This window comes from Callorhinus ursinus, unplaced genomic scaffold (assembly GCF_003265705.2).
Source record: "Callorhinus ursinus isolate GAN/ISIS: 27379988/994484 unplaced genomic scaffold, GSC_fseal_2.0 scaffold72, whole genome shotgun sequence".
NCBI classification, from domain to species: Eukaryota; Metazoa; Chordata; class Mammalia; order Carnivora; family Otariidae; genus Callorhinus; species Callorhinus ursinus.
Window position 1 is genome coordinate 4,814,615 of NW_027397134.1, and position 24,406 is coordinate 4,839,020.

Below are 24,406 nucleotides of genomic sequence, written 5' to 3' on the forward strand. Positions count from 1 at the left end.
CTGGGTAAAGGCATGTCTCTCCAGGTTTCGGCAAGGGCACTGGTAGGGTCAGGCGGGAAGCTGCAAGGATGGCCCAGCAAGGGTCACAGGTCAGACTGCATGCAACACCCACAGTGGGGGTTACCGGGTGGCTCTGCCAAGGAGCCTACAAGGTAAAGCTGGTACCCGCAACTCAGGCCCCACAGATCTATCAGGTGCTGGCTTCCACGTTCTGGGCTCACTCTAGCAGCAAGTTATGACAATCACAGTTGGTATATACAGAGTACCTTACTTACTAGACACTTGACACTACTGAGTCCACATAACATTATCACTGAACCCTCCTCCCCCGCCCCCTGCCCCCACCCCCCAGAGAGGCTCCAGAATTTCTACCCTTAATTTACACAGGAGGAAGCACCATTCACAGAGGAAAAATACCTGGGCTGGAACGTGAGCCAAGGGCAGACTCCACTTCACTAGGCGGCCCTTCTCCAATCCCACAAAGGCTCATGAAATAGAATTCAACTGGTTCTAAAACTCCAGCTGTTTAATAACAAATGCTTCCTCACCCTCACCCCATCACAGCAGCAGGAGAATCACAGGTCCAACCATGGGGGGAAGGGGGCGCTGCAGAAAGCCAGGGGAAACGGAAGCAGCCGGTGAGGGGCTTGGTCAGGCCCCTACCCTTGATGTCACTGACTCCTGGGAGCATCAAGTTGGGCTGGGCACAGAGGCCTCTCCTCTGCCCAGCCACCAGCAGGGAGCTCCATCCAACGGAGGCTGGGGCTCCAGCCAGAGAGCGTGAGAGGAAGCCAGGGCCGGCAGGGGGAGGAAGGGGATGAAAACAGAAGAGACTGGTGTGCCACCAAGCCTGGGTCCTCTGGCCTGCCTGTGCCAAGTCCAACTGCCAGAGTGGGGCTCGCCCATCAAGAGGCTGCCACCACTCACACTGGCCTGGCCTTCTTGGCCTTCTTCTGAGACCTCACAGCCTCATCGTGGGCTTTCCGCTTCTCTGCCAGTTTGTTGGCCTGTGAGGAGAAAGGGGGGGATCACACTGTGATTGGGGGGTACCTCTCCTCTTCCTACTCAAGGCTGTCCCTTAAAGGCAGAGCTTCCAGGAAAGTTAAAGAGGCAAATGACCAGGAGGAAAAACAACTAATTGAACAACCTCAGGCAATAAAACAAGCTTTTACCTTTGCTTTTAGGGCTCTATGATTCAATGGGCCCATAACAAGTTAAGGAGGATCCCAGGCTCCCAGAGCTGGAAGCAACTGCCCCATTTTTACCTTCCTCCTTGGGAAAGCTGAGTGCCAATCAAACCTTCACCAGGTTGCTAGGGAGGGGTCTTTCCCCTTCGGCCCATTTGGCAACATTTACTACAAAACATACCTAGGCCTTTCAACCTGGCAATTACATGCCCGTGAATATACCCTGCAGAGACTTCAGAGGGAGGCAGGGATGTGCTCAAGGGTGTCTTCTAAGAATGCCTCAAAATGAAAAACTAATCCTATCTAGGGAACAGGTCACTTGTATGAGGTCATAGCCAAGAAATTCACCCTTTGGTTAAATGAAAAACACACTGCAAAACAACCTGTATGCAGCATGATGGCTCTAAAATCCCCTGTTATTACACACACAGAAGAAACTAGGGCGCTGTTACTACACATCACCCCAAAGGCAGGATCGTGAGCCACTCCTGCATCATCGATTATAGAGTTCTGGTATGTAAAGCACGTAAAAAAAAAAAACAACTTTTTTTTTTTTTACAATGAGCATCTATGGCTTTGTGAACAAGAGGAAACAAAATAGAAACCTAACCCAAACCTCCCACAGTCCCTCCCGCTTTATGCACATCTATTAAGTGGTCGTTTGTGAAAGTGGGTCCTGAGTCTGCTGGGACACCTCTGTCCCCAGACGCCAGTAAACTCAGAAAGAGCTAGGTGTCAGAAAGGAGACTGAAACTCTGAAGAAAGCCCAGCCACAATCTGTTGACACCAAGCTGCCCATACAGGCCTGGGCGGGGGCCCCAGGGGCTGGGCCGGGCCAGGCCAGACGGGCAACCTCAGAAAAAGGCTAAGAAAGGGCCCAGAGTCTGCGCAGAGGAGAGCCAGTTGGCCCCCAAGTTCACCTGTGCAGCCACATCCGGTGGCCACACCTGGAGTCTCAGGCGGGTGGCGGGGACTCACCTCTCGGATTTTGCGCCTCTTGCCAAACATGATCTTGTTATAAAGGTACTTCTCCCGCTTCTTCATCATCATGATGGCCAGGCGCTTGGCTTCATTCTCCTCCTCCTGGGCCAGCCTCTGCTTGTCCTCCAGCTTCACGGTACCTTCCATCACTCTGGGCCTCTGGGGACACAGGGCGGACACTTGTGGATGCTGGGTCCCCACACCCCCACCAGTCCCCTGGTTCTTGCCCTTCTGGGCCGAGGCTGGCACCAAAGATGGCCAGTGCGGCTGCTTCCCAGGCTGTGCCCCCCGTCAGCCACCCAGTACCTTCCCGTCCATCCTCTGCTCCTCCAGGGCTGTCAGCCGGGCCTCTTCTTCCTTTTCTGAACCAGCCTCCGCATCTTCTTCCTCATCCTCTTCATTTTCTCCCCCTTCATCACCATCACCATCATTGTCTTCCTCCTCATCCTCCTCTTCAGACTCACCCATATTTCCTATAAAAGGCCAATGACTTCTAAAAGCCCCAGGAGCCTCCCCTTCTCCCTGCAGACCAACAGCTGGGCCCAGCCACCACGCTCTTCAGCCACGAAGACATTCCAAAGAGAGTGCACGGCTGTCCCAACTGTGGCTCCTCCTGGCACCTCTCCCCACAGCCCCAGCTGCCTTCGGAGCAAACTCCAGGTCCCCAACCCTGAGCTCTGCCACCTCCTACGTAAATACCCATGACAACTTCCAGACCGCTCCTGCTTGGTCACTCTGAACATCAAGTGACAGCTGACTGTAGGACACACGTGTTCCCTTCTCCTAAGCCTGACTCCAAAGGCTGGTTTAAAGGGCTTTGTGGCCCTGCTGTCCCATTCTCAGGAGCTTGCCACCTTTGTAGCCAAGGAGGGAAACAATAAGGTGAGGCCAAAGCCAGCCCGGAAGAACCTATCCACCCCATCGCCTGGCCCGCTCACCTGGGTGCTCTCCCCGCTGCAGGGCCAACAGCTTCAGCTTCTCGGGAGGGACATAATCTCCTTCCTTCTCCGACACGAAGGGTGAGAGGTGTGGAGGCAGTTGCACTCCGGGGAAGTAGTCTGCCACGGGGAGGAGGAGCCGTGCATTCACACAGTCGAACACCCACTGGGGCTGCACATAGTACCTGGTGGCAGAGACAGGTCATGGAAGCAACCTGAAGCCCCTCTGCATCTGGGGCTGGAGACAGACCTCCGCCCCCAGAAACCCAAACAGACGGAGAAGGATGAGAGCCCTGCGGACCTACCTGCCGATAACAGGTGTCTGCTGCCCAGGCCGGTCCACGATCTGGTGGGTGATGCAAGAGTCTGTGACATCATATGTGGCCCCAATGCACAGAGACTGGTCCCAGGACACATTGCCCCCAAAGCTCCTACAGGCACAGGGGGAAAGCACAAGAGTATTCAGCATGAAGCGCCAGCATGAAGGTGGCCCACAAGCTCCCCCTCCTAGGACACACCCGTGCCCTCCCCCCACACCGGGATCTCCCCCGTCATCGGGCCGACACCTCCAGTGCTGGCCCAGCGGGGGCTGGCCCTAAGCCGGTGAGAAGGTGGTGCTAGCTGCCCGGGGGTGAGTGCCTCCCGCGTGCTCGGGCTGAACGCTCTGCACACCCACTCCGGTGAATGTGCAGTACAGGCCTGAGGCGTGGTTGCTGCCACCATCCGAGGTCACCGCGGGCGTCCAGGCACCAGCCCAAAGCGGGGCAGAGCCGCTGCCATCAGCCTCCTACCTGATGACGAAAGCCAGGGCCTCGCGGGGCACCTCACGGTTCAGGAAGAACTTCAGGCCCTCAAAAAGTTTCTTGTGCTTTTCCTGTGCCTCCAGCTCCTTCCTGAGGCCCTCGGCCTGCGCTGTCGTCTCCTGCCACAAAAGAGGCCGTGCCACCGTCGGGCCTGCCCAGCCCCGCACTGGAGGGCACAGGGCGGAGATGGTCCCCAGCGTCTCTCTAGACCCTTCAGTCCCAAGGCACCCCCCTCCGCCGGCACGCAGTCCTCACCCCATCTGCAGGAAACTCATCCACCTCAGCCTCCTCCTCCACAGGCACCACCATGCGGGCCAGACTGGCACCCAGCGCCGCCAATTTCTACAGGAAAGAAGCAGGGCTGCTGCTTACAGGTGGGAGGTCTTGTCTGGGAGCATGGTCAGGGTGGGGAAGGGGGAGCAGTGACAGTTCTGGGACGTCAGTGGGCTTAGGTTCCAAGGGCAAGCCCCGAGCCCACCCATCTAGCCATGCACAACCCCACCCCCAGGCCAGTGACCACCCTTCTGCGGGAGGATGCAGGGCCAGTGCTCTGGAAGCCTCTCTCACCTCCATGGAGCTCTCGGAGTCCAACGCGTAGGTGTCCTCACTGGCCTTCGCCTCTGTGTGGACCTGACCCTCCAGCTGGGAGGCAGGGGGAAGGTCAGAGGGAGAGGATGCCAGAGCCCCCGCCTCCATGTGGGGAGAGCAGGGCCATGGCCCCTGCACACTGAGAAGGACCTGGGCTGGGCTGTGGCCCTACCTTGGGTGGGTAGTGCAGGTTGAGCGACTGGTAGAGGCGGAAGTTGACGAAGCCCAGCAGAGTGGTGTAGAACTCGGTGAAGGTGGCCATGACCCTGTAGTCAACGTCTGTCGGGTGCTGGGGGGCACAGGGGACCCATTGGCAGTGCGGGCAGGTAGAGGGGAAAGACGGCACTGACAACCCCCATGGGAGGCATTCCAGCCTGCCCAAGGCCCCTCCATGGCAGCCCTGCCTTCAGACCCCCGCCCCATGAGAAGGGGCTGTGTGGCATGTCCCACCACAAGCACTTCGGGGGAGGCTCTGGACAGGGTTCCCCAGGGTTAGGGGCATCCTGAGGCCAGTGCCAGATCCCCAAGCCATAAAGGGGATGATGAAAGGGACTGGCTGGAGCTCCCCTGCCCCTGCCCTAGTTCCCTACTCATCTGGTAAGTCCCAGCTCAAACCAGACTTGGTCAGAGGCGGCCTTCCAGGGCCAGTCTGGTCAGAGCTCATCCTTCTCTATGAGTCATCCTACAATCTTCATTTAACATCTTCTCCAGGGCTCGCCTGCTAGCTTCCCCCCCCATGCCTAGCCCCATCACCAGCCCAGCTGGTGTCTGTCGGCCTGGGGGGATGGAACTCAGCACCCTCACACCTTGGCAGGAGGCTTGGGATGAACACTCAATTCAGCGACCTGGTCTCAGGCCCAAGCCAGAGGCAAAACTACAGCTTGAGGACCCAGGACAGGATGGGACAGCTGCCTGGCTTGGCCCCAGGGAGCTCTGGAGAAATGGCAGGAGAAAAGCTGCCTGCTTGGGGCAAAAGCACATGGCTACCCTCAAGAGCTGCCGACCCAGCAAGCAGGGGACATGACAGGGCTTATCTGTGCCCTTGAGGAGTTGATAAAGCAAAACAGGGGAAGGAACTGAGAGCCAGATGAAGTGCCTCGCCTCTTGAGCAGCACTCCCCCCACAACCAGGGAGGCTAGCCCAGCCCTGTTGACCCCCCAGGACCTGGACGGCAGAATATGCTGAACAAGGTCAAAAGTGGTAATGATCACAACATCCCTTTTATGCCAGGCATGCCCATGACCTTGTGCTGTTTCTCTATTCTGCCATTAGGCAGTGTGGGTATGAGGGTGCAGGGACCAAGAGGTACTCCACCTGTGCCCCCATTCACACCTCCGTCCTTCCAAGAGCATCTGCTAGGGAAGTATCTGAGAACTAACTCCATAACTCCATTTTCTTTTTCTTTCTTTCTTTTTTTTAAGATTTTATTTATTTGACAGAGAAAGAGACAGCGAGAGCAGGAACACAACCAGGGGGAGTGGGAGAGGGAGAAGCAGGCTTCCCATGGAGCACGGAGCCCAATGTGGGGCTCCATCCCAGGACCCTGGGATCATGACCTGAGCCGAAGGCAGACGCCTAATGACCGAGCCACCCAGGTGCCCCAATAACTCCATTTTCCACAGCACAGCGCTGAGCAGAGTCCCATCACCCCACTTCCCAGCCCACCTACTACCTGCCTGGGTCCTACTTTGAGGAGCCCAGCACTAGCTGCTCAGGGGAAGGCGGCACAGGAGGGCCTCAGTAATGACCCAGGACTGGTCCCCCATCCTCTGGCTGAGAGGAAGTAGTGGCAGTGAGCCGGCCAGGGAGGAAGGAGGAATGGGCAGCCTGTTCCCTTCCCCCAGGGCCAGCTGTGTGGAGGCTGGCCTCCACAGGGCCCTATTCACCACCCGGAGGACATACAAAGACCAGTCTGAGCAGCATGGGGGTGGAACATCAGAGAGAAGGAAAAAGAGGGAGAGCTAGGGAGGAAGGAGGCATGGCAAGAAGACAGGAAGGAAGGAGGTGGAGAGGAGGGATGGACCAGGGAAGAGGGAAGGGCCATACTCTGGCCAACAGGCCAGCCCCGGAGAGTGGGAAGAGGGCACTGCTGAGGGCCAAGTCGCCTCTCACCCACGGACTGCAGCCTGCCCCCAAACATCTCCACTACCCTGTAGTCAGAGTGGGTTCTGGCCTTGGACCCCCGCCAGCCCAGAGTAAAGGGGAGGGGCCCAGACCCCCAGCTCACCCCGCAGCACCTGATAACCTGGTCAGCAAACAGACTGTCCAGCCAGGCTGGTGCATCTGCTGCTCCAGGAACAGGCAGGAGACCAGGCCACATGCAGGCCCACAGGATGACAAGTCAGGCAGAAGAAGAGCCTGGCCCACATCATGTGGGGGACTAGAGGCTAATGCTGCCCCATAAGGAGGCAAAACCAGGATTTCTCCCTGTGAATCCCTGCCCAAAACACCCAGCCTAAACCAAGATAAATAGGAAGTAGTGCCATGGGCTAGTGGCTTCTCATGTACTCACCCTCCCCCACGTCCCCCAGCCTTGGGTGAGAGTCAGGGGAAGCTGAGGAGTTAAGCACAGCAGCTTGGCCAAGGTCTGGCAGCCACTAGTGGGAGAGCGGGACGATGACCCCAGGGCTCTGAAGGTAGGGCTGGGCTCAGCTACTGTCCGAGCTTTGGAAGCTGCTCACTGCTCACTCAGCAGTCCCAAAGGACCAAGCACCAGGCACTTGGAGGGATTTTTTTCCTTAAATCCTCAGAACAAGACTTAGAAAGTGGAAGCACATCATTTATTAACTGAGGCACAGAGAAATGCAGGAACACGTCCAAGGGCACCCAGTTGGGGAGGACTGCACACAGCATGGCTCCGGCTCTCACTATGATGCTGTGTGGTACATTCCTCACCCCACATCCTACCCCGGCCGCACTCGGGAACCCAGCACATGCTGGACTATTCAGGACAACAAAACCCCACCTCTGCCCAAGTCCTTACATCTGTCTAGGAGCCAGAGAAAGAGCAATGGCCCAGCACAAGCCCCCACCTTCCCAATGGACATACTCACGTCATGGGAGAAGGCATAGGGTGTAATCCACACAATGGGCTGCCCTAGCACCTCGGCCTGGTAGTAAATGCCTTTGATGGACAGGAAGACCTAGGGGGAAGGGACAGTAGGCTGAAAAGCACTGGGAGGCAGGGCAGGGAGCAGAGCGGTGGCCCCTTCCCCCGGTGGCCACGGGCTCACCTTGCGCAGGGCGCGGGCAGCTATGACGTAGTGCAGGAACTCCACAGTGAGCCGGCGGCACAACTGAATGGTCTGCACGTGGCACTTGCCAGTCCGTGGGAAGGTGGAGAAGAGGAAGCACATGGAGAGGGCATCATCCAGGTCCCGCAGAGCGTCTATGAATGTGGGGTACCTACACAGCCAGGAGGGCAGTGCTCACAAGCCTGGTCAACCTGGGCTCCGGGGGCAGGGGCTGGACTCCTCGTCCACTCTGTCAGTCACCCCAGACGTCACCAGAGTGAGTTATGTCTTGTCCCTCATCACCCAGCGCTCTGTCTAGTTTCCAGAACCAATTGGAACCAAAGGGTAAAAATGTTGGGATTTTTTCAGGCCTGGGCCAAGAAAAGCCAGAGCAAGAAAGCGCTTCCAGGGCGCCTGGGTGGCTCAGTTGGTTAAGCGACTGCCTTCGGCTCAGGTCATGATCCTGGAGTCCCGGGATCGAGTCCCGCATCGGGCTCCCTGCTCAGCAGGGAGTCTGCTTCTCCCTCTGACCCTCTTCCTTCTCGTGCTTTCTATCTCTCATTCTCTCTCTCTCTCAAATATCTCTCCCAAATAAATAAATAAAATCTTTAAAAAAAAAAAAAAAAAAAGAAAGCGCTTCCAGGAATCCTGTGACAAATGAGGAAGCTGATGAGAATGAGCCGTCCTTGGCAAGATTCACTACTGTGTGGCTGCCCTGCTGAGGGATGGGGGCCTGGGTCATGGAGAGGACACTGGAGTATGTATAATACACCTCATTCCAGTCCCAGGTGTGACCCAGGATAGGTCACTTGGCCTCACCCAACCCCAGTGATTTCATTTGGAAAATGACACTGTTGGACCAGACTGTTGGTTTAAAATTGGGCTCCTGTAGCTCCCTGGAAACGCCTGGGGACAAGTGGACAGACAGGGCCTCGGGCCTCCCTCCCCTAGCCAGAGCAGCTGTCGGAGCCTCTGCCTTCCAGGAAGCTTTCTTTTGCAGAAAGCATTCTGCTGCTTCAAAAAGGGACTCTGAAAGCCATGAAACCAGAGACGGCCAGGGTCCTTCCAGCCCAAGGTGGCATTACTCCCTGCAATACACCAGGAGGAGCCTGCCAGTCTTCAAACCACACTGAGATAGAAGAAAGGCTACAGGGACCTCTCCAAAGACAACAGGAGGAGGGGCATCGGGTCTTCTGGTGCTCAGGCGGAAACCTCAATGGGCCCCCTCTGGTGCCTCCAAGTTCCCTCTACACCTCACGCACAAACCCACCAAACGGGCCAGGACCTTCGTAGAAACAGCCCCAACTATGTCTGAGCCACCTGTTTTTTTTTTAGGCGATGGCTAAGGAGACGGGGGGGGGGGGGGGGGACACAGATTTGCAACACCATAACCACACTGCCACCTGGTGTGGGCATGAATCCAGACACTTGGCTTTTTCCTAGTGCAAGTTTTGCATTTGCTCCACACGCGCTTGGAGGAGGACGTGCTTGGAGCAGGAACTCTTCTTGGGCCGCCCAGCTTGCAGGCTGCAGAGCTGTGGTGAGGACACCACATGTCAGGCTGTTAGCCCATGGCTGGCCTGACTCAGTGGTGCCAAGTCCATCCAGCCTGGGGTGAGTATTTCCAGGCCGTCAGCCCCCAAGAGAAGATGGACATTCATTAGCCCAGGGTTTCTGAACCTTACCACCACTGACAATTTGCGCCAGTTGTTCTGTGTGGTGGGAACTGTCCTGTGCACTGTAGGGTGTTTAGCAGCTTCCCTGGTCTTTACCCATTACACACCAGTAGGATGCCTTCCCCTGCCCCATGTCCAAATCATGAGAACCACAAGTGTCTCCAGACATTGCCAAATGTCTCCTGGGGGCCAAAACTGCTACTGGTTAAGAACCACTGACTTAGCCGATGGATGAGTGGGGCTACTGAGAAGGCTGGACAAGAACACTTAAGATCAGAGGCACCCACGGGCGCCTGGGCTCAGGTCATGCTCCCAGGGTCCTGGAATTGAGCCCGGCATCAGGCTCTCTGCTCAGCAGGGAGCCTACTTCTCCCTCTTCCTCTGCCTGCTGCTCCACCTGCTTGTGCTCTCTCTCTGTCAAATAAATAAATAAAATCTTTAAAAAGAAAAAAAAAAATCAGAGGCACCCAGCCATGTCTGCCCCATGTACCTGGGGTGCAATCCCAGAATTCTGGATCTCAATCACCACAGGGCCTTTGCATCTGCTGTTTCTTCTGCTTGGACCATATTTCCCTTGGCTGGCTCAAGTGTCTGCCCCCAGACACCTATTCTGACAAACCTGTAGGTAACATATGTCCCCCAGGTCCCTTCATGCAGTTAGCATCCCACATGGCACTTGCTGTGACTTGCAATCATTCTAGCAATTTGTTTGGTTTTTTGGTCTGCTTCCTCCAAAAGGATGCCAGCAACTTGAGCAGAATCCTGGTCTTAGTCCCAGTGCTAGGACTGAGTCCCTAACTTACCGCTCCTTGACAATGTGGTCAAGTTTGTAGTTGGGCTTGTTGTCCTTCAGACGCTCCACAGTGTTCCACTCACTCTTCCCATAGGCCTTCCGGAGCTTCCGGACAAAAACCTGGGAGAGAAGAGAGATCACTGATGCTGGGGCCAAGGGCTCCTGGAGACCCCTCTTCCACCAAAGAGGGACACACGGGGCAGGAGGACTCTCAGGTCCTCCTGAAGCTGACCACAGCTGTCTGATTGTGCCGTCTGATCCCCTCAGCTGGGATGTATAAAACAGCAAACTCCAAAAAACATCAAAACTGACCCACACGGATGAGTAGAGCCAGGTTGGTGCACCCCTGTGATGGATGACCAGAGATAACCACTCAGATGTGCTGACTCCGCTACATGTTTACATGAAAACACAATGTTTTCAGCCGTTTTCCAACTGAGGCCAAGCGACCTGTCGGCAAGGCGGCTCAGGGCCAGGAAAGTTGGCCTCCATTCTTTTTTTTTTTTTTTTTTAAAGATTTATTTATTTATTTATTTATTTGAGAGGGAATGAGAGAGAGGGAGAGCATGACAGGGGGGAGGGTCAGAGGGAGAAGCAGACTCCCCGCTGAGCAGGGAGCCCGATGCGGGACTCGATCCCAGGACTCCAGGATCATGACCTGAGCCGAAGGCAGTCGCTTAACCAACTGAGCCACCCAGGCGCCCAGCTGGCCTCCATTCTGAGCACCAGTCTGTGTGGGCGTGAAACAAGCCATGGGTCCATGTTTTGGGCTAGGTCACACAGGAAAATGCAGCTGAGGCCAGGCATGGGCTCAGAAGGTCCTCCAAACCAACTCATGTCTTCCCTGTAAGTACTTTTGGTCAGGCCTGCCCTTGGTGCTCTTCAGAGGCTCTAAAGCTACCTCTGCTGAATAGTCAAGATAGCCATTTCCCACAACAGGCCCTCTTCCAATGCAGTGAGTTTAAGTAGTTAAAAGAACCCAGCAGCAAAACAGAACGAGCCACCTACCTCCTGGACTTGAGTAAGAGGGCCAGGAGCAGGTGCTGGCCAGTCTCCTGTGGCCACCAGGTGGCGCCTCACCTCTCCCAGCCCAGGGCTCAGCCTGGCCGGGCTGCTCCACAAAGGCTTCAGTAACAACAGTCTACTTTCAATTATCAGCATTTGGTCTAATGAGGTTTCTGTTTTCCCTGTGGCATTTGAGCAGTTAATGGTTTCCATTTATGGAATGGAAAGCTTGGTCTCCTGGGAGCAATTCCAGAAAGAATTTTAAAAGGAGCAGTTTCTTTGGGCAGAGAATACACCAAAGAGCCCCTGAAATAGTACCATCTTTGCTTCAAGGCAATAAATTTACTTTCCAAAAGAACCAGGGGAAAGGTACAACAGGTAAAGCATTAATCATTTGCCAGGTTCTGTGCACATTTCCACATGTGATCTCAGTTAATCCTGGAGACATTTCTTTGAGGCTTGCTCAGAGAAGTTAAACAATCTGCCCATGGTTAGTTGGTGGGTCACAGAGCAGTGATGGACGCCATCCAGACCCTAGAGCCCCGGCCTTACCTTGTATTCCCGGAACTTGTTGACGATGGGCTCATGGAGGAGGAACTTGATGTCTTTAAGAAGGTAAAAAGTTCGGGCCGCTGTGGAGCCCTTATTAACCTTCTTCTTATGTTTGGGCTCATGGGGATAAATGCCTTTCAGGATGCAAAGCCGCCTGGAAGATAAAGGCCATTCCTTCTATCAGTAAACGTGAACCCTGGCCACACCAGGCCTACAAAACAGCAGTGAACAAGGAAAACAGGGGCCCTGCCCTTGGAGAATTCATGTCCCTGTGCAGGATCTGACAATCACAAGTCCCTGAAAATCACCTAATGTAGATTGTCACACACACCAGAAAAGAAACAATCAGGATGTTGACAGGGGCCAGATGGCAGGTACCCCTTTTAGCAAAGGCAGTCAGGAACGGACTTGCTGAGAAACTGATATTTCAGCAATATAAAAGGTAGAGGGAAAAGCATTCTAGAAGGACAGAGGCTGTAAGGGTGGAAGGTGCTGGGTGACTAAAAGTGGGCCACAAAGCAGGGCCCATAGGCTGTATGAAACTATGGATTTGACTCTACGAGGAGCTGAGAACCCCTAGCTTCAGGATCAGAGGTCTGTTCTGCCAGAAGGGAGGGGATGGGTGACAAAGACCCAGACAGAAAGCAGCAACGCACTGTAGCAGTGAGCTCATTCTGATGACCCAGAGTGGCATGACCCATTCTCCAGCTTCCCCACAGACCCACCCCTGGCAAAGCACAGCTCATTAAAGCAAAACCAGACAAGAAAGAGGAAGGCTTATCAGAATTCTAGACAGAGTTTGTGGCAGCGCAGGTAAGACAGGGATGCGGCTGAATCTTCACCATCACTGAGTGTGACTCACTGCCCGGGCACCCCCCCGTGGCTCCCCTAGTCCACCCTTCTCCAACCTCACCTGAAGTCAGCCAGGCTCAGCTGCAGCTTCTTCCGGGCTTTGTTTCGGGTGATGTAGTTGGTGGCAGAGCCTCGTTCATACTTGGGGAGAAAAAAACCAATTGACCATTAGCAGTGATTGCAGTGATGACATCAATCTCTGGGCATGTCTCATGCCAGAGGCAACAGTCACTGTGGACAAGTAGCCAAGAGGCTTCTGGGACAGGAAATGCTATAGGGAGGGAGTCCACCTGCCTGAACATGCTTTCCTGCACTGTCCTTGCAATAATCGGTGTAAAGGACACACACATCTCCATGATGCTGGGGACCACAAGGTTGCTATGGATCAGGTGCTACACCAAGTACTTGGTAGTAGCTCTAAGTATTAGCCGTTATAATTAGTGATTTCCACACATTATTTCATTTAATCCTCACAACACCATGGCATGGGTGCCATTAAAATTCCCATTTTACTGAGAAGAAACAGGCCAGTGAAATATCCTATCCAGGTCACACAGCTTTTCAAGGGCTGGGATTCAAACATAGGTCTGAGTCCTCAGCCTCAGTGCCTAATCCCCTAAGCCAGTTTTTTCAACTTTTTTATTACAACCAACCCCTACCACCAGAAGCCTTTTTAGACCGTTTCCCCCCTTAACTGTCCCCTCTCACAGCCCCAGGAAATGTTAATACTGCAGGCATACCAAAGATTATTATGTACTGTGGTCCTTTTTTTTTGTTTTAAAGATTTTATTTATTTATTTGACAGAGAGAGAGAGAGAGAGAGAGAGCACAAGTAGGCAGAGAGGCAGGGAGAGGGAAAGGGAGAAGCAGACTCTCCACTGAGCAGGGAGCCCGATGCAGGGCTCAATCCCAGGACCCTGGGACCATGACCTGAGCCGAAGGCAGCCACTTAACCGATTGAGCCACCCAGGCGCCCCAAGATTTTATTTATTTTAGAGAGAAGGGGAGGAGGAGAGAAAGAGCTCTTGAGGTGCAGAGGAAGAGAATCTCCAGCAGACTCCTCGCTGAGTGCAGAACCCTGATGACCCTGAGATCACAACCTGAGCTGGAAGTCAAGAGTCAAAAGCTTAGGGCACTGGGTGGCTCAGTTGGTTAAGCAACTGCCTTCGGCTCAGGTCATGATCCTGGAGTCCCAGGATCAAGTCCCACATCGGGCTCCCTGCTGAGCAGGGAGTCTGCTTCTCCCTCTGACCCTCCCCCCTCTCATGTGCTCTCTCTCAAATAAATAAATTCTTAAAAAAAAAAAAAAAGTCAAAAACTTAATCGACTGAGCCACCAGGCACCCCCATTGAAATATCTAAGACCCCTTCAACTAATTCTTGTTCCCTTGTGAGTGATACCTGAGAATGCATGCTCTAAGCCAAAGCCTCTCCTCTCCACCATTCATTCATTTAACAAAAATAAGAGGACCTCTACAATGTTCCTTGTATTAAGGTAGATGCTATGAGGGCAATGAAGACAGAAGGCCTGGTCTCTACCTAGCCCCAAGGAGCGTACTGTCTGATACAACCATGTGGGTATCTGTAGTGCCAAGATGCTGCCTCATGTTCCCATCTATCAATGATAATGAGTAGCAGTGCATTGTACCAAGAATGTCCTTTCCAAACAAGATCATCCTCTGCATTAAGGCAGCAGGGACCCTGATGGCTAGGTGTAGCTCTAAAGAGATAAGCCTACAGCCCCTCGAAGAGTATGTTTATGACCCCCCACCTTACAATCACCCCCTGTCACAAAATACACGCTTCATTTATTCTTTCCTCAAGAAACTGTCTACTGGGGCTACAAAGATGAGTTTCAGACTGCCTCAGAAAGTTAGGTCTTCATTAAAAGTGTTTTCCATTGCCTTACATCACACACTCGTCTGTTATCATGCTTATCCTTTTAAACATCAAGTAGATAAGTAGTTCTCAACTGGGGTGATTTTACTCCTTGGGTGTGTGTGGGATGGAGGGAAGGGAATTAGGCATTTTGGATTGTTGAGTGCCACTGGCACCTAGTGTGTAAAAAGTCAGGATGCTACTAAATACCCTATGATGCACAGGACAGCCCTCTCCATGACAAAGGGTTATCTGGCTCCAGGTGCCTGGGTAGCTCAGTCAGTTAAGTGTCTGCCTTCAGCTTGGGTCATGATCCCAGGGTTCTGGGGGCTCCTTGCTCAGCAGGAAGCCTGTTTCTCCCTCTCCCTCTGCCTGCCACTCCTCTGCTTGTGCTCTGTGTAAAAAAAAAAAAAAAAAAAAAAAAAAGTTATCTGGCTCGAAATGCTTGTGAAACCCAGCATTAAAAACTATCATGATTTGTTTACATAGCTGCATCTGTGCTGCAAGGGAAGATTTTCCATCTAATATCTTTCCAATTCCAAACACTAGCACTTACTGGTTGTCCAATAGTGTGTTGGGTTAAACACAAACAGGCAACAGGAACTTACAATCTGAAGGAAGCAGGAGGCAACTACATCTTCCTCACCTTCATCCCTTCCCCAATCTTTTCATACCACCAAGGTGATTCTCTATACAGCAACAAGAAATCCCTGAAAAACCAACCACGGTACTTCTCCTTTAGTTGAGGCCTACTGCACTTGGAATAAAATCCAAGCTCCTCCTGGAGGCTCACAGGCCTTGCACATCTGGTCCCTGTCTAACCTCAAACTCACCAAATGCCATTCTTCCCTTAGTTTGCTATACCCCAGCCATCTTGATGTCCTAATTTCTTGCACACAGAAAGTCCTCCCCATCTAACGGTCTTGGCACTGAGCTTCCCCTGCTAGGTTTGCTGGCTAAGCACTCCCATGGCCCAGAACCCATTTGGAATCTTCTGATCTTTCAGATTTCAGCTTAAATGTTGAGTCAGAGAGACCTTCCAACTCAACACTAACTGAAGTAAGTATACTTTTATATTCTCCACCCTTATCTTTCACATCACATTTAACAATATGTGATCGTTTTATTTGGTTGTTTATGTCCTTTCCCCGCTAGAAAGTGAGCTCGGGGAAGGCACGGACCACATTTGATTGTTTATGTTTCCCTCCCCAGTGTCCAGGGCAGGCTCAACAGAGAAGAGATAACAAGTTTTGGAGATGATAAACTTGACGTAATGGTAATGTTTATTACTGTTTCAGAAAACAGTTGTCTTTCGTCCCGGTCTGCATTTGGAGTGAGGCTTTCTTTAGCAACTCCCAACGTTCTTTTACAGCCCTACTCCAGGGCTCTTTCCCGGGCTTCATCGGACGAGTACTGCCATCCTCACCCATCCTCGGACCCCTTCTCATAGATGTCTCTCATCCCGTTGATCCCAGCCGTTTCTGAACGCAAGAGTGGCCACGGCCAGGAAAGGTGCAGTCCCCTGGCTCCCTCGCTCCCACCTCCCTCCCCCCGCCCCAGGGCCACCCCTCCCGGGTTTCTGCCCCATTCACCTTCCTCTTCTCCAGGCCTCCCATTGCTCCACGCTGAAGGGTCTACGTGCGCCGCGCGGACAGACAGCGCCACTTCCTCCCGCACGGGCCCCGCCTAGGGCCCCGAGGCCCCCACGCCGCGGGTCTGCGCGGGCTGCCCGATGCGGTGCCTGAGCGAGCCTAGGGAAATATTTGGCTTTCCTCCTCGAAATTTACAACTCAACTTTCTGAAAAAAATCACTGAGACCACTCCTTAGAGTTCTTTCTTATCTGTGGACCTATTACGGCAGTTTTAATGTTTAAACGAACGCACCTCTTCAGGCGTTTCTATAACCATCGTGATGACGCTCGCTCGACTTTATGAGCCCCGTTGCATGTTGGGATGGAGAGTGGCGGAAGGCTACGCGACAGCGCAGTACCCTCTGGGACACAGAGGAAATCCACACGGAGGTGAGTGAGCGCTAGTGGCGTTGTCACGGTAACGGTTGCTAGGCGCCCTCGGAACTAGGCTCCTCCTGAGGAAAAGCGGCCGCCAGGGGCACTTAGTGAGGCTGGGCTGTTCTCCCCGCAGGCCGCCTATGGCTTTCCCTTTGGTTTATTGGCTCTTAGGGGGATAAAGTGGATCGAAAGCAGACTTTTTTCCTCAGAGAAGTATAGTGACCCGAGAGGCCACTTACATGTTCTTAGCCTTAGCGGTGAATTGAAAAATGACAAAAGGCGAAGCAGAGCTATAGAACTTGTGGTATATTTTAAATGTACATTCAGCGCGTTTGAGCTTTTAGTATATATACATTACCTTCCGTATTGTGTTCCTCAAAGGATAATTACAAGGTTTATACAAATATTCACACCACCTTAGGATGGTGTGTGATGTGGAGAACAAAGGCAAAAGAAATATAGAAAAAAAGTTAAGGGCACCTGGGTGGCTCAGTTGGTTAAGCAACTGCCTTCAGCAGTTGCTGGAGCATCGGGCTCCCTGCTCGGCAGGGAGTCTGCTTCTCCCTCTGACCTTACCCCCTCTCATGTGCTCTCTCTCTCATTCTCTCTCAAATAAATAAATAAAATCTTTTAAAAAATTAAATTTCCTTATAACGTACAGCCCATTGACAAGTACTTGGGACAGACAAGGTGACCTTCCTTCAGGAACTCAGCTGCCTCAATGTTAATACTTGGCTAGAAGCAAAAGGCAACCTTAGCTTGACATTAGCTCAACCGCCAGGATCTGTAAGTCTTCTTTAACACATGAAAATCCCTTTGGAAACTTCTTTTATCTCTACGCACCCCCCACCCCCAAGTTATATGTTTAGCAATTGTCCCCCAAACATATGGCCCACTGATGTACATCTGAAGGGTCTCATGACTAATATTCTACTAGGCAGTAGTAAAAGACCCCTCAAGGTCCTGGAAACCTTGCTTCCAAATTCCTTAGGGACTTAGGCTATCCCTAACCCCCTCCCAGCTTGAAAGTATATAATCAGCAGATTATATATAAAGTATATAATCACAGAAAGTATATAATCACTCCTCACGACCCCAGTGCAGCTCCTTCTGTCCGTGGATCCTGTCCCTGTTCTTTAACAAAATCACCTCTTTTGCAACGTAAAATATCTCAAGAATTCTTTCTTGACCGTTCCCTCCAGACGCCATCTCACATCATTTTGGTGTCCCCAACATGCAGCCTGAGTCTTCTCGTCTGGGCTCTGATCCTCGGTGCAAACTTGGTAAGTACTTTCTCTTCTCTTCTTTTACTTTCATTTCAGGGGCTTTTCAAGGAGTACGGTCTTATTGGAACACTTTCATGTCGATGGCTGAGGCTGCGATCTTCTAGCTCATGGTTGCTCTATGGGAAGGAAAAAACCTGCCTTTTGGCTGGAAGTTAGTACCCTGGCCGGACTGAAAATAAGACCCAGAAACTTGATGTCCTCTCTTCTTTTCTGTCCTTACACAAAGTTGTGTTTTGGGGGGGGGGGGCACGGGAGAGCCACCTAAGTCACTAGGTCAGCTGCCAATCTTAAGACTCCTGTGTGAGGTTTCCTCCTCATTAGTCTAATGTGGTCCCCTCGCCATCTCTGGTCAAGCCACTTCTGGCCGTGAGACCTCCATTCGGAGCTAGCCAAAACCAGTACCCACCCAATTGAATTGAAAAACCCAACCCGGGACATTTCCCAGGGAAGTTAACTGTAAGGACTACATGCGTTAGAATGTCACTTAGATCATAATGGATTTCCACCTTAACTGTTTTCCATCAATGTCCCCTACTAACTACTTAAATTACAAAATTGGGTAATTTCCCCTTGTAAAACTTTTCTAGTGTTTTCCATGGGTTAAAAAGGGCGGGTTCTTCGTGGCAAGGCAAGGCATGGCATGACATCTCAGTGCATACACCGGCACCCATTTGTAGTCTAGAATGCAATGGGGAAGCAGGGGGACACTAGCATCCGCCTACAGGGCAGGGTGGTGATCATAGTGATTTCATTCAAGGGACACCTCGGGTCACTTTTGACACCTGGAACCTCTGACAATATCCTGCGTGGGAAGCCCCCGGGAGTCGGGGTGGGGGAGGTGGATTTTCTTGGCAATGGACCTCAGTTCCCAAGGACTCTCCCTTGGAATGCCTTTTAACCCACTGGAAACAATTCGGATTGCAAAATTTAGGAAAGGACTGATCTTCTGAAACACTGCATGACCTCAGTATAGTTTGTCAGATCTCTTCTGCAGGAAACAGGGCAAACAGACGGAGGTACCCTAGGTCCCTAGGTCCAGGCCTTCATGGCTCAAAATCAGAACCTGGACCGAAGGGCCTCTTGCAGAATGTATCTGGCCACAAATCAGACTGATAAACTCCCACCTGACATATTGGATGATAATTAACTAAATAGGCCCCCTCCTGATCAATCCAGGTTGCTGGAAGAAACACAGGCCATCCCTAATGAAGGGGATGCTGATCCTCTCTTACTGATCCTCCTCCTAATAGATGTGGGGGCTTCTCCCTCATTCATTTCCCAGATTAATGGCTATGATAATTGGAGCCAACTGTGGTTAGTCTACCTTGGGATGGGAACTTTAAGGAATATTCCCCAGCAGCTGCTGAAACTCCTTTTGTTTTGAGGAAGTTCCCCGTCTTCTGACGTGGACTACATATTCCCCTGTGTTGGTGAAAAAAACATGGTGTCTGCTCATCTGTCTGAGCTGACAAGCTTTAGAACTGGGAGTCCTCTCGCCTCTTCTACCAACCCCTCCTGTTTCTGCACCACTTTGGGTGCTGCCTGCATAACTAGTTCCTTTTTTTTTTTTTTAAGATTTTACTTATTTATTCACAAGAGACAGAGAGAGGAGAGGGAGAGGGAGAGGGAGAAGCAGGCTCCCTGCGGGGAAGGGAGCCCGATGTGGGACTCGATCCCAGGACCCTGAGATCATGATCCGAGCTGAAAGCAGACACTTAACCTGACTGAGCCACCCAGGTGCCCCCATAACTAGTTCCTATACCATCCTCAGTGCCTCTGGCACCATTGGCTCCTCCTCCTACCCTCGCGGTCAAGGAGAGAAGAGCACCTCCTTGGACTTAACACCACCCACTTCAAATTTCCCCACTGGTGCCTCAGGTAAAAATTGACAACGGGGAACAAACTGATTGACTTTTAAGTGGACCCAGGTGGGATACAACTCAGTATTTAGACTAATTTAAGTTTGTTAGTTTAATTAAGGTAGGTATGTCTGTAGAGTTATCAGCATTAAATATGAAACTTCTATTCTACCAAGGCTTAGCGAAGGTCAAATAAACTCATGTTATCTCTGTTACAATTTGTCAGCAAAAAATGACTTAAATGGTGGTTAATTCTGTCTCACAGTTTTCATGTGTAATTGTTAAGCTAGCTTTCAAAGTCTGAAACTTTAGTTTTGCTTGGATGATAAATTGGAACTGAATTCATTGGACATCTAAGTCTTTTCCAAATGAGATAAAATACTAAAGCATTGATTACTGAACATAGGTTTGCGCTTTTGCCTTCTTATTGCAGAGAAACTAAGGATATTTGAATCTCTTGGAAACATACTTTGTGTTAACTAGTTCATTCATAAATCTGCCATTGAAGAATTCTAGTATAACAGTTCACAGTTGGTTACTACTTAGTTTCCACTGGAGACTGAGGTTTCTAAGAGTTAAAATTCTGCTAAATGTAATTAAGACTGGTGGAAATAAGAAAAGCAACTCTATGTAGGAAAGTAGGAGATGCGTAAGAAAGGTACAAGGAATGGGAATACATTTTTATTGAAGGAAAGATAAAGTGATTTAGTACTAAAATGAGACTGGCTGTTTGACAACAAAAGGCTTGAGACAGAATCTGAATGCAAAGTAAAGTTGTAGAAGGTTTGTGAAGGGAAATGGAAAGGAATTTTTTATGTGGTCAGGGCAAAGATTGAAATGAATGGATTTTAAAAAGTACACTGGTATAGGGGCGCCCGGGTGGCTCATTTGGTTAAGTGTGTCTGCCTTCCGCTCAGGTCATGATCCCCAGGGTCCTGGGACTGAGCCCTGCATTGGGCTCCCTTCTAGGTGGGGAGTCTGCTTCTCCCTCTGCCTCTGCCCCTGCTCATGCTCTCTCTCTCTTTCAGATAAATAAAATCTTAAAAAAAAAAAAAAGTACACTGGTGTAAGATTGAAATTCTGCTTTGTCTGTTAAAAAGACAAAGTTTTCTTGGACTCCTGGTCTGCTCTTGATAAGAAAATGTAAACAAAGTTTTCTCTTTTCTTTTATCTGCCCAGAAAAACCAGTTTCTGTGTTTTGTCTTTATCAGGTCTTTGAATAGCTGTAATCCTATTTAGGTATATACTTTAAAACTTTCTGAGGTTTTTAAACAAACATCCATCGAAGTCTCTGACTAATTAGGCTTGTTTATTTGGTATGTTATGTTCCAGTATAAGATCATCATTCAATATTCTGATTATTGAAATGTTACATGTCACAGAAATAACTGAATTTCCTTGTCAGCTACATCATAATGAACTCTCGGATCTTTAACCATGTCCATTTTTTAGTCTTTTGTCATTTATATTTACTGCTCTTATTCCCTTACAAAATGTGTTTCATCTTCAAGGAGATTCATTAAAAGGACTTTTAGGACAAATACAGTTATTCGCTATCTTTAAGATCATAAAACTGAAATGGCTAAGAAATTCCAGAACTAAAAAGCTGCATTCAAACTGAAGAAGAATTAGTAACATGGGACTAAATGACTTGAGGAACTTGATTATAGTTTTGTTTGTTTCGTTTTTTCAAACATTTTATTTATTCATTTGAGACACAGAGATACAGAGAGAGAGAAAGAGAGAGCATGAGCAGGGGGAGAGGCAGAAGCAGGCTCCCCGCTAAGCCAGGAGCCCGATGCGGGGCTCGATCCCAGGGCCCTGGGATCAAGACCCGAGCTGAGGGCAGACGCTCAACCATCTGAGCTACCCAGGTGCCCCATGATTATAGTTTTTAACTCGTGTTTGAAACATTGCTGGTTCCCTAATGCTTGCTCTTATAGATTAAGGAAGATACCTTAAGATAGAAGATATCTATGACTTACAGAAATATGTTTATTTGTAAGGGATAAAGTATTCGTTTGCGTATATGAAGGGATATATATGTAAGAGATAAATTGTTCATATATGTAAGGGATAAAATATTCATTTGTGAAGAAATTGAAATATTTAACTTTCTACCTGAACCCTCTGAAATTAAAAAAATCTCAGTATTTTCTTTCCTGGCAATCATAGTTATTTGCATAAGCTCAATAAGAATCTGTTCTTGTGGGCGCCTGGGTGGCTCAGATGGTTAAGCGTCTGCCTTCGGCTCAGGTCATGATCCCAGGGTCCCGGGATCGAGTCCCGCATCGGGCTCCCTGCTCCTTGGGAGCCTGCTTCTCCCTCTGCCTCTCTCTCTCTCTCTGTCTCTCATGAATAAATAAATAAAATCTTTCAAAAAAAAAAAAAAAAGAATCTGTTCTTGTAACAGGACACTAATGGAAACATTGGTTATTTTACCAAGGCTTTGACTGAAACACCATATTTGAGAGAGACATGCATAGACTCAAATATGACCAGATTTAAGGAACTGAGGTTGACATTATGAAACATGGAGCCATAAAGTGCCTTGGAACGATTGGCCTGACACCTTGCTCACAGAGTTCCCAGCAGTCTCACCAGGTGCATAAAGAATGTCACTTCCTGGCAGGTGCAAGAACCTCAGGCTATTTTAGGGACCTCGAGAAGAGGAATTTGTCCAAATCTACAGGTATTGCAGGCATGTCTGATGAGAAGTATTTGGCTTCGCTTCTGGCCCAGAGAGGCTACTAAAAGTTCAGTCTAGATTCCTTCTGAAGAGTTCCAGCAAAGCAAATTTTGAAAAATCTGTATGATCAATCACTATTCTTACTGAGCTTATGTAAATAGTTAGGCCACGTTTGTTAAAACTGGACTTGTTTTTCAAATGAATTAGGTTTGATTTGGCTATCTCTAGAAATAAGGGTAATTATAGAGAAAAATTATTTCAATAACACACCCTTGCAAATGTTAAATTCTAGTTCTAATTGTCTTTGAATGTTGTTTGCCTATGCTAGACAACTTGAAGTAAACTTCAGGGAAATTGCCACAATAGCTCATGTATACACAATCTTCTTGTTATTCTGTGGGGATAATAACAGGACCCCATGGGCATATGATTATTTGAACAGCTGGAAACTGGAATAGATTCCCCAACAATTGTGTAACTCAGCTATCACCTTGACCAATTCTGTGTGGCTGGGATGACAAAATCATTCTTTAAAGGCCAGAGTGTAGGGGCGCCTGGTGGCTCAGTCGTTAAGCATCTGCCTTCGGCTCAGGTTATTTCAGGGTCCTGGGAACGAGCCCGGCATTGAGCCCCGCATCGGGCTCCCTGCTCCGCGGGAAGCCTGCTTCTCCCTCTCCCACTCCCCCTGCTTGTGTTCCCTCTCTCGCTGTGTCTCTCTCTGTCAAATAAATAAAATCTTTAAAAAAAGAGACACAGCAAAGAGACACAGCGAGAGAGGGAACACAAGCAGGGGGAGTGGGAGAGGGAGAAGCAGGCTTCCCGCGGAGCAGGGAGCCCGATGCGGGGCTCGATCCCAGGACCCTGGGATCATGACCTGAGCCGAAGGCAGACGCTTAACGACTGAGTCACCCAAGTGCCCCAATAAATAAAATCTTAAAAAAAAAAGCCGGAGTGTACCCCACTCCGTGGGGTTAACTATGGACTTATAGAAATAATGGATGGCTCTCATATCACAAATCATTATTCTCCAGGCCACCGACTGGTTTGCTACTGACTGGACAAGGAGGCCCAAAACTAGATGGCTGGCTCCCCAGGCCTAAGGGGACCCAATGGCTTGCAGCTCTAACTCGTGGCCATGGCTCCCCCCAAAGTGGATAGGCCGCTGTACTCTGGGTTTTGCCTGGATGCACAGACATATTACTAAAACCATTACCAAGCCAGCCAACCTTGCAAATTTAAAACAATGGTGGACACATTCTGTGTTTAATTGATATGAACACCTAGCATCCTTCTTTAGGACTGAAGGATGTCATCTGGCACATAGAAGCTCTTAATAAGTACACGGTCAAAGCCCTAAATGACACTCAAGATAGCATTTCCCTATTAAATACTGAAGTAACACAAATGCATAAAGCAGCTTCACAAACTAGGATGGCATCAGATGTTTTAACTGCTGCACAAGGTAGATTTTATGCTGGCATAAAAACAGAATGCTGTGTATACATTCCAGATTAGCACAAAAATTTCTGGGTGTCTAACTGACATGAATGCTCAAACCGGCACTTTAATTTCAATGTATTGTACGATCCTTGTATGTGGACCTCCCCAAATGGAAAAGATCATCCATTGGCTTGAACTTATGGCAGTAAAGGAGTCTTGGCACCATAGAGACGATGTGGGATCGTGGAGCCCAATGGTCAAGAAAGAATTCTTGAGATGTTTTATGGTGTGAAAAAGGTGATTTCGTTAAACAAGGACAGGACGCGTGGGCAGAAAGAGCTGCATTCTAAGTGTGAGGAGTGACTGATTATATATATATAGGGTTTTCTATCCTATGGAGGGGAACATGACCTTAGGGCTCCAGGAAGTTGAGTCTATGGGTTTCTGGAGGTCTGACTATCCTCAAGATGGGCTTTCCTTGTAAATAATTATGATCGTGTCAAACTGATGGAGTTTCATGTCCTTCATGACTGTGATCTTTATCAACTGACCATTGGCTTTTTCCTTCCTTTATTCTTGGGCCGTCATGAGTGCCTGAGAAATAGTATAATATCCCACTTGATGAGGGAGCAAAAGGC

The 24,406-nt window shown here is 50.2% G+C and overlaps 2 protein-coding genes across 3 annotated transcripts in view; one reads left to right on the forward strand and one right to left on the reverse strand.

Moving 5' to 3' along the window:
- Positions 1–508: 508 nt before the first annotated feature.
- On the reverse strand, positions 509–16,187 carry PES1 (pescadillo ribosomal biogenesis factor 1). Its single transcript, XM_025858159.2, has 15 exons — positions 16,078–16,187; positions 12,670–12,749; positions 11,757–11,910; positions 10,210–10,319; positions 7,731–7,902; positions 7,551–7,640; positions 4,670–4,786; positions 4,477–4,551; positions 4,165–4,251; positions 3,898–4,028; positions 3,412–3,537; positions 3,107–3,291; positions 2,475–2,641; positions 2,166–2,327; positions 509–1,007 (listed from the first exon to the last, which is right to left on the reverse strand). The coding sequence occupies exons 1-15, from the start codon at positions 16,099–16,101 to the stop codon at positions 924–926; spliced, it is 1,764 nt and encodes a 587-aa protein (XP_025713944.1). The 5' UTR covers positions 16,102–16,187; the 3' UTR covers positions 509–923.
- A 1,518-nt stretch (positions 16,188–17,705) lies between these two features.
- TCN2 (transcobalamin 2) overlaps positions 17,706–24,406 on the forward strand; it is a 45,058-nt gene continuing 38,357 nt past the window's right edge. The window contains exon 1 of one of the 2 annotated variants that reach the window (XM_025858193.2): positions 17,706–17,777. The gene's annotated coding sequence lies outside the window, so the exon portion shown is untranslated. The remainder of the gene's footprint in view (positions 17,778–24,406) is intronic. The other variant, XM_025858186.2, reaches the window with a different exon arrangement.